This window comes from Lactuca virosa, chromosome 3 (genome assembly GCF_052849685.1).
Source record: "Lactuca virosa cultivar CGN04683 chromosome 3, Lactuca_virosa_CGN04683_v6, whole genome shotgun sequence".
In the NCBI taxonomy this organism is placed as follows: domain Eukaryota; kingdom Viridiplantae; phylum Streptophyta; class Magnoliopsida; order Asterales; family Asteraceae; genus Lactuca; species Lactuca virosa.
In genome coordinates, this window is record NC_136428.1 from 72,366,451 (window position 1) to 72,376,028 (window position 9,578).

The 9,578-nt window shown below is 34.3% G+C and overlaps 1 protein-coding gene across 2 annotated transcripts; it reads left to right on the forward strand.

Moving 5' to 3' along the window:
• The first annotated feature begins 925 nt into the window (after window positions 1-925).
• Window positions 926-4,287, forward strand: LOC145165943 (EPD1-interacting receptor-like cytoplasmic serine/threonine-protein kinase). 2 transcript variants are annotated; one of them, XM_079084858.1, is made up of 6 exons: window positions 926-1,081; window positions 1,868-2,817; window positions 2,899-3,048; window positions 3,160-3,270; window positions 3,675-3,726; window positions 3,858-4,287. In XM_079084858.1, the coding sequence occupies exons 2-4, from the start codon at window positions 2,440-2,442 to the stop codon at window positions 3,178-3,180; spliced, it is 549 nt and encodes a 182-aa protein (XP_078940984.1). In that variant the 5' UTR covers window positions 926-1,081; window positions 1,868-2,439; the 3' UTR covers window positions 3,181-3,270; window positions 3,675-3,726; window positions 3,858-4,287. The 2 variants fall into 2 exon arrangements, with proteins under 2 accessions (XP_078940984.1, XP_078940983.1); XM_079084857.1 differs by lacking the exon at window positions 3,675-3,726.
• Window positions 4,288-9,578: the final 5,291 nt, after the last annotated feature.

The window sequence follows — 9,578 nt, forward strand, 5'->3', positions numbered from 1 at the left end:
ATCTTTAAACCTTCATATCTCCTTCGTTACTAACCCGTTTTCGATGTTCTTTAAATTCACGCGAAAGTGGGAACATACTCTACACATCTATTAAGTCACAAAATTGGCCCAAAAAGTATAAAAAATACAAAATTTACCTTTTTGGCCAAAATGCATCTTCTCATGTATTTTTTCTCTTGAACTTATTCATATAACCTCTTATAAGTGACTTAAACTCTTATTAGCCATTTTCATGAAGTCACAACTTCATATTTTCAACTAATTCTAATAATTGACCAAATTGTCATTTTGGTCAATATTTGACTAAAAGTCAACTTACTCTAAATTTCAAGTTCTTACAGCTTCGATGGTGAGAGATAGCTTGCAGAAGAGGATTTAAAGGTGCAGTTTTTCGACACTGGATGTGGAGTGGTCCTCATCAAGGGCGAGGTTGCATATCCGATGTCAATCAATAACTTCACCCCGACGTCGTTCAACAATTTCCTTAGGCTTTGATTGTAGATCCAACCACCTTAGTGTCATTAACCTTGATCTTCATGGGGTCGCCGGACACGGAGTGGTCGTCAGAGATTTTCGGGGACGAGTTGCCGACTTTGAAGAAGGTAGAGAGGAAAGATGTGTGTGAGAGACAAGGAGATATGAACCTTTTTTTAGAATAGCTGGTCCCTCATGTTTTTTTTTCTTCTAAATTATAAATAATTTAAAAACAATAAGTTAATTGAAAATAAAAAATTGAGGGCATTATAATCATTTCTATTGGGCAGGGACCTACACCGTAACAAAATCAAAACCTAAGGACGACCCGAGTAAAAAAAAAAAAAAAAAAAAGGTAGGGTACAAATGAAGACGATTCCAATTTGTTTTTCATTTATTTTAATTATTTTTATTTTCTTTTATTATTATTTTTTTTTGTAGGGCAAAGGAGGCAGAACTTTTTGTTTTCGTTAAGAGGTACCGTCGTAGCCTTAACGTGTCGTTCCCGCGATCCCCTCGCTGCCGACCTCGAAGATCGCATTCCATAGAAACCCTCGAAGAAAATCGATTCCTTCAATTCAAGTGGTGCGATTCCACGATTGTTGAGGTACGTATTCCATTGAAACCCTTGCCCTCTGTTCGTATTTTAGGGTTGCAGAGTTTTTTTGAGTTTATATCTTGATCTCTTAAAGGGTTTGCTATGAGTTTGTATATTGTGAGTCATTAAGCAAGTTTAGCTATATGTGTATCTCAGTATTGAAAGCTTGAGTCCTAAAATTTGCGAGTCATTAAGCAACTCCAGCTATATTTCCTTATGATGGATTGATGATGTATAAGCTATTTTGTGTGTGTGCGTATGTGAGATCATCTCAGTTTTACCCACCTGAGATGTGTACTCATTAGTCATTCATAGCTTGTTATAAAAATTAAAAGACACAGCTGAAGTTAATGGATGTGTATGTGTATCATCTGACTATCAGTCTATCACTATCGGTGTCACTGTGTGTTTATGTTTTGATTTTGAGGACCAAATTTTGATCGTTTATACAATTGTCATTTGTCCATTCATAACTTGTTTGTCATTATCTGTGTGTGTATGTTTTATTTTAGTTGTGTTTTGTAGCCATTAGATTTCAGTATTTGATCCCATTGTTGTCTATGCTGTGCTGATGATTTGGGTGTTTGCTTTTGAGTTTTGAGCGGTTAAAATTTGTTAAAATGTGTTACTGATTAGTGTTGAACCTGTTGAAAGTTGGTTATTCAGAATTGTGAAAAAACCAAATAGTTAAAGCTAATGATTATATGGAGTTATTAATGTTTAAAATTTTTAAACTGTGTTGGTAATAGGGTGTTGTTTATTTTTATAATGGCTTGCTTGATTTATTTTTAGCAGATTTGAGTATTTGAATTGATTTGATCCCCCTATAAATAAATAATGTCTTTCATGGAGGAGTTTGATCACCTCAAAATTTAGCTGAAGGATATAATATCAGCCACCGACAACTTCGGTTACCACAAGAGAATCGGACGTGGTGGGTTTGGAGTTGTGTACAAAGGAGAACTCTCTCTCCCGGAGGGAAAAATGATGGCTGCTTTTAAGTGTTTAGATGGAAGTCTTGGGCAATGGAATATTGAGTTTTCGAAAGAGGTCATGATGCTTTCCAAATACAGACATGAAAATCTGGTCCCTCTAATGCACTTTTGCATTGAAGGCGATAAGATTATCCTTAATTGTGTATGAGTATGAATCTCGTGGGAGTCTTGATCGCCATCTAAATGACAGTAGTCTGACATGGAGACATCGTTTAAACTTTAAAGATATGTGTTGAAGCTGCACGTGCCCTAAGTTTTCTTCATGCTCAGCCCATTGAGACTGATACGCGACAAAGAGTTGTTCATCGAGACTTTAAAAGTTCAAACATCCTTCTGGATGAGAACTGGACTGCTTAGGTCTCTAACTTTGGCATGTCAAAAACACATCTTTTAACAAATGTTGTTGGTACACCTGGGTATTGCAATCCATTGTCTATTGAAACGGGCTTCCTCTCCGAACAATCGGACGTGTACTCTTTTGGAGTGGTGTTGTTTGAAGTAATGTGTGGGAGACTGTGTTATGTGTACTCTAACCGTGAGATAACTGAAATTTTAGTGCCTAAGTGGAAAAGGTGTTATGAAGAGAATAAATTAGATGAGATTATCTTTCATGGCTTAAAACAAGAAATGGGATCGAGTTCTTTGGATTGTTTTGCAGCTGTCGCTTATCAATGCCTTCAGAGTGATTCTATAAAACGACCAAGGATGGCTGAAATAGTGAAAGAACTTGAGTTTGCAATTGAGCAACTAGTAAGTGTTGTATCAAGTTCCATACATCTATCATCTATTGTTCCAACATTTTTTCTTGAAATAATAATAATATTTATACAGGAGGATTTCCAAGATCTCGGAAAGAAATATTTGGACTTTGAAGAAATGAAAAGGATTTCAGATCTTGCGGTAGTTCCCCTAACTTACAATTCTCAAAGTCAGTTTTACAGGCTTTTCTTGAAAGGATTCCTCATTGCTGATGGAAAAACGGTAATCATATCATATGCTACCAACCCACAATAGAATCAAGGATGACGCGTTGAGCTAATTATGTTATACATTTACCATAGTTATCTAAAATTCAATTGTTTTCTTGGGCAGAGGATATCAATTAATGAATGACAAGGGTGAAGTTATCGAAATGATATCTTCAGAAAAATGCATGTGGGACTCGAATGGCCATCTTCAACCTCATACCACAGAAGACTCGATGTCAGTAAATACATACATATGCTTTCAACTGTAAAATCAATAATTAATTAGCTAGAAATAGAAATTAGCATCGAGTCTTCATAATATATAAGGAGACCCAAGAACCAAAACAAAACAACCCAAGAAGAGAACATGAAACGAAGCAACCTCTTTAATTTGCCAATTTTAGTTTAGGGATATTGATACTATTCTACAAATGAAACAACACACCAAAACTCACACGCAAAAGAGAGTTGTTTTCTTTCACACCAAAACTCACACGCAAAAGAGAGTTGTTTTCCACATGAAGAAATGCAATCACATTTATAATGCATTGAATATCGATATTGCAAAATCCTTATTTAATTACCAAAGGGCATCTGAAGTTCCATTGTGGACCAATGTTTTGTTTTGTTTTCTTCTAGATGGCTCACTTTATTTAAGGGATGGATATTCTTATAGTTTCAAAAGTTAAAAGTATGTCTGATATCCTTTTAAGTTATTATTATTTTTCTAATTATCTGTTTTGCATATTATTTTTCTTATGTATGAATGAGTTGAATGTAAAAATCTAATCCTACAGTGGCGTGGCTGTGTGATGTTTGTAGGTTTTTCAGAGTGTTGCTGAGCTCAATAAACAGTTGTTTCAAAGTGAATGTGAGCACCCAATTCTTATCACCCGATACTGCATACACCATGAACCTTGTCTTCAAACATTTTGATCCTGATTATGGGACACGTGTGTCCTTCAAATACAAATTGGACAATGAGACAGACTATCGAATTTCCTCTGTTGCCCATGTGAGAGAAGACGGATGGCTAATGATGAAACTATACGAGTTCACAAGCAGTTGTAGGGAACATAATTTTAGGATTCAATTTGTGCGTCCCTTTGTTATCCCATCCCAATTGTGTCTGTTTATTCTTGAAGGCATTGAATTTCGTCCCCAAAAGCATGTGATTAACTTGTAACAAATAACTTCAACTGAGGTGTTTTTTGGTTTGAAAGATTCTAAAGGATTTATAAATAATTTGAAATGGTCTTGTCTTTACAAGGGTTTATGTAATCTCTTCTTGCATTCTTTAAGAAGAAGCAATGGTTTATTTTTGCTGGGTAGTTTGAGACGTTCTTGTTATTACATGTATGATGCATGATGCATTGCAAAAACAAAATCGAGATCTCATTTGTTCCATTCCATTTAGTAGGGCAAGTCACGTACGGGTGGACCCATAGTTTTCGTGATCAATAATTTCAGCTAGTGAAAAAACCCGTGTTTTCCAATTTTTTTTCTTGTTTGTTTTTTTTTTTTTTTTTTGCACTGTTTTGTTTAGTAGGTGATGTTGGAGATACACAGATTAAATATGTTTTCACCATGAGAAACTCCGAAATATAAACAGTAAAAATTTGATTGTTTTTATTTAATCCTAAAAGTATGAACAATAAAATTAGTTTATAAAAATAAAACTAAAAAAAAAAAAGCCTTAAAGCACATTGCTCTTTTGACTACTTAAACATGTGACAAGAATTAAAAAACAATGAAAACTCATTGCCCTTTGACCAAAAAAAGTCAAAGTACATTGCCTTTTCATGCTCAAAATGATACCATGTGACCGGAAACCCAAAAAAAAGTACATTGTTGTTGACTGAACCAGCAACATGGATGTTGTTCCAATACAAAGGTGGTGTTAAAACTCACTAATTAGTTGTTGGGCTGATTAAAATATAACAACAATTTTTAAAACCAAATACAATGAATACATGATGGTTATAAATAATTTTAACAATATGTAAGAAATGGAAGTAGTAATTATTTATTAAAATATTACCTATAGGTTTTGTATCACAAAAACGGTACATTTCAACATTCACGATACTAGAACAACCAACATTCATTGGGGTGAATGAAATTCTAATATCGTAACATGGATAATACGAATCCATACATGGCAACCATGAACAACCAACATATTTTTGATCCAGACTCGAAAATATCAACCTTATTTCAAAGTTGTCGGTTTTGTAGTTTTGATTTATCTTGAGTAGCCAAATCACATTACGTTATAGAAATACGATAAATATAATATTTTAAGGAATTGATGATTGTTATGTACGAATTGTTATTCAAACAAATTGATGTTAGTGATTTGCTTCAAACCTAATCCCCTTCATCCCTTCAACTTCTTTCATAACTTTATGCGATAAAAACATAATCTTGATTAGCCTTAATGTTAGCTACTACGAAAGAAAACCAAATCCATTCTTGTGATATATTTCTAGTAGTTGCACCTTAAATTCCATTTAGGGTGATGACAACTTTACATGCAATGGCTGCCTTACGATGCTGAGACAGTAATATCAGCTGCAAAAAAACGCATTGTCATCAATTTATCAATAATAATAATTGATATTAGTATATGAGATATCATTGTTATCTTTTGAACCAAGATTTTGCTATTGACCTGCCAAGTTCTCATGTTTGAGCTGGAGCTACTTTCCTTCTCAAGTACTCTACTGTGCATAATGATGTATCTGGCCAAGTTCATGCTATAAGTTGATAACTTTTTTCATCATTTATGCCTTCTGTTTGTGTAATCACTACAAGAAACAGAGCCTTTAGCGGCGACAGGGAGCTTTAGCGACGACAAATTAAAAAGTCGCCGCTAAAGGCATATGTCGCCGCTATTGGTGTCGCCGCTAAAGGCTGAATGACACCGATCCGCTCTTTGACGTTCTGGCAAACACGAATCGTCCGATCGTGGTTCTAATCCAACGGCTAGGGTGCTCATGGAACGCATAAAGGAAATACTGGCGACTTTTGTCGCCGCTGAAGATCCAAAAAAGTCGCCGCTAAAGATAAAAAAATGACGCGGTAATAATTCCCTCCTAATAGTCGCCGCTATTGATAGTTGTCGCCGCTAAAGACCAATTTGTCGCCGGTAAAGGTGTCGCCGCTAAAGGCCGACGCAGTTAACCCCAAAAAACTCGATCTCTTTCCTTTTGCTCTTTCTGTTTCACTTCCTTCGCCTCTTTCTCTTCTCTCGTCTGCATCTTACTTCGTCGATTATTGTGGGATACCAGTGAGAATTATCAATTTTGGGTGTGTGAAATTGTCCACAAAGAAGATACCATCGGTGGAGAAAGATTTTCCGGTGAGGACCAAGCTTTTCCGACGACACCAAGCTTTTTCCGGCGGCACCAAGCTATTTCCAGGTCAATTTTCGGTCTCTTTTCTCATGTAACATCGATTTTAAGCTTATTGGAGTGATTAATTGTAAAAAATTGTCAATTTCAGTTTTGTTGATTGTGTTACTACGTTCCCGACCACCACCCGCGACTACCGCCACCACTGGACCGTTTTCATTGATTTCCGCCACCACAGGTTCTATTTACTTCTATTTATTGTGAAATTTTAGTTTAATTGCAAAATATGTGTAGTTGTCTCAATTATTTGAAAATTGTCATATGTATGTATATTTGATATTTGTATGTGAATCTCTATAAATTTGGTGTATATATGTCAATGTATGTGTGTTTGATATATATGTGGTATATGAGTATTTGGTAGAAGTATGTTGTTATTATGTGAAATTATGTGTAGTTGGTCTAAATACCATCTCTTTGATTTGATTTGTTTATTTCATTTAATTAAAAAAATTAGTTTTGTTCCTATCTATCTTTCTATTGTCATGATAATTAAGTGTTTATTTATACTTAATTGTTACTCACTTTTGGGAATTACATAATCAGTTAGTCGAAGAGCTCTTAGAACAAACTCAAGGTGAAAGTGAGTTAACACCCGCTCAAGAAAGAGCCGCTTTTGAGAAAGTATTAGGAGTGCGACGTGGCCATATCAGAGGCATCGGCCGTAAACCTTCTGCTCTCCCACCGATTTCACAGCCGTCGCAACCACCACCACAATCATCACAACCATCACAGGTAAAACAAGATTATTTAATTTCAATAAATGCATGTTGAGTTGGTAATTTTTGTTGGTGGTGATTATTTTCTAAAAGGTTTGGTAATTAGTTTTTTGTCCCAAGTGCAACAAATAGCAATGTACTTTGGTTTTTTGTCTTAGTTTAAAAATAACGATGTACTTTGGTATCATAAAATGCATGTTGATTTGGTCATTTTGGTTTTGTGGTGATTATTTGCTAAAAGGTTTGGTAATTGAGTTTTTTGTCCCAAGTGCAACAAATAGCAATGTACTTTGGTTTTTTGTCTTAGTTTAAAAATACCGATGTACTTTGGTATCATAAACTGCATGTTGATTTGGTCATTTTGGTTTTGTGGTGATTATTTGCTAAAAGGTTTGGTAATTAGGTTTTTGTCCCAAATGCAATAAATAACAATGTACTTTGGTTATTTGGCTTACTTTAAAAATAAAAATGTAGTTTGGCATCATAAAATGTATGTTGATTTGGTCATTTTGGTTTTTGGTGAGTATTTGCTAAAAGCTTTGGTATTTGAGTTTTTGTCCCATATGTAAGCAATAACAATGTACTTTGCTTTTTTTGGCTTAGTTTAACAATAGCAATGTACTTTGGCGTCATAAAATGCATGTGAATTTGGTAATTATGTTTTAGTCCCTAGTTGGAAAATTTAACTTATAATTTATATATGTTGTTATTTATTATGTAGTTGGAAAATCTTCGGGCATTGCTCAACGACCCGGCATGTAGGGAGGAACTTTATTCGTTTTTTCAATCACAAAATAATCAATGAGGAAATGATGGGAACGAAGATGATGATATGTAGGGAGGAGCTTTATTTGTATGTTATACTTGTCACACTTTGCTATTTGTTAGAATTGTAAAACTTACTTTGCTACTTGTTAGAATTATCAAACTTTTGGTTGTTTTATTTTGGTATTAAATTAATTATAATAGTATTTGGTATTTAATTTGATGTTGTTATGTAACTTTTGGTATAGAATAATTATAACAATATTTGGAATAAATTATACCCAAAATCGCAAATATAAAAAAAAAATGAAAAACGTTATTACCGGCGACACTATTACCGGCGACATTCTCTTTAGCGGCGACAAGAAGTATTAGCGGCGACAGGTGCATTAGCGGCGACAATTGTCTTTAGCGGCGACAATATGATCAATAGCGACGAAGTAGTAGCGGCGACTCTTTACCGGCGACGTGTCGCCGCTATTAGCTTTAGTGGCGACTTCTTGACCCTTTACCGGCGACTTTTGTCGCCGCTAATTGCTCATTTCCTTGTAGTGAATCATTTCTATGTCAGATTCCATTTGAATTGTTCACTTGTTTGTTACCCATGCGACTAGTTAGACTTTCACCTTCAAATGTTCTCCAAAAGCTGAAAGATGTTATATGCCCAAGAGTCATTATAGAATTATATTGATAATGACATATGATCTTACAGGGTCACACCTTATAGCAAATTATTACTAATTGATTATTTATTAGTATAATTTTATTATTAATAAATATTATCAACACTTGTATTTAATTGGAAAAACATTATTTTATGAAAACAATATTTTCCAACATATTGAGAATTATTGTTCCTAGAAAATAATAATAAAATAGAACAAAAACTAGCTTAATATCATATAATATAATTATTAATGTTATGTACAACTTTTTGTGCACTTAGAGTAACCATTTAGTTAGTATATAACTAGCTAGTTATTAGAAAGAATAAAGCACAAGACATCATTTTCCCTTCTCCTAGCCATGGCTTTTAAGAGGTAAGGAAGTAGGTGTGTTGTGATTATTTTATTCTACCGTACTTGTCCTTTTGTTCCATGCTTTGACTAGATAATAGTTTGAGGCTTCGGTACTCTTATGTTGGTATATAAAGGAGACAAATAACCAAAAACTAGTGAGTTTTTTACAACTCTTTTCCTATTCTTTTTAGAGCCAATTTTATGGTTTTCTAGCATCTCCCCTCTTCTCTTTGTCTTTTAATTTGGTGCTAGATTAAAGGCTCTTAGTTTCTTATCCTTTGAAGATATATTTTGTATATATTTCTAAGGCTTAAGACTAACTAATATACAAGTGAAGACTAGCATCTTGAAGTGTTTTTATTCTTGTTTTGGTGGATACATTATAGAGGACCTCTTCGTGGAGTTATAATGTCATCTTTATCAACTTCCTAATTGCCACAAGGAACCAAACTCTTAAAAAGTTGCTATAACACCTGCAGATCCGGGCTAGACAATTAAGATATATTAAACATTAAAAATGACTTTTTGATAGAAGACTATTTAAGATAAATAATCTTGACCAAAGTCGTATTATATGTGACGAGGATTTCGTATATATAAAGAACACCCAAATCCAACTTCGTA

What these genes read in the sequence shown, in the direction of transcription:
- LOC145165943 (XM_079084858.1), top strand. Translation starts at nt 2,440, where the DNA reads ATGTCAAAAACACATCTTTTAACAAATGTTGTTGGTACACCTGGGTAT. An exon ending in AGTTTGCAATTGAGCAACTA is followed by an intron (nt 2,818 to 2,898) that starts GTAAGTGTTGTA and finishes ATATTTATACAG; the next exon opens with GAGGATTTCCAAGATCTCGG. An exon ending in TCATTGCTGATGGAAAAACG is followed by an intron (nt 3,049 to 3,159) that starts GTAATCATATCA and finishes TTTCTTGGGCAG; the next exon opens with AGGATATCAATTAATGAATG.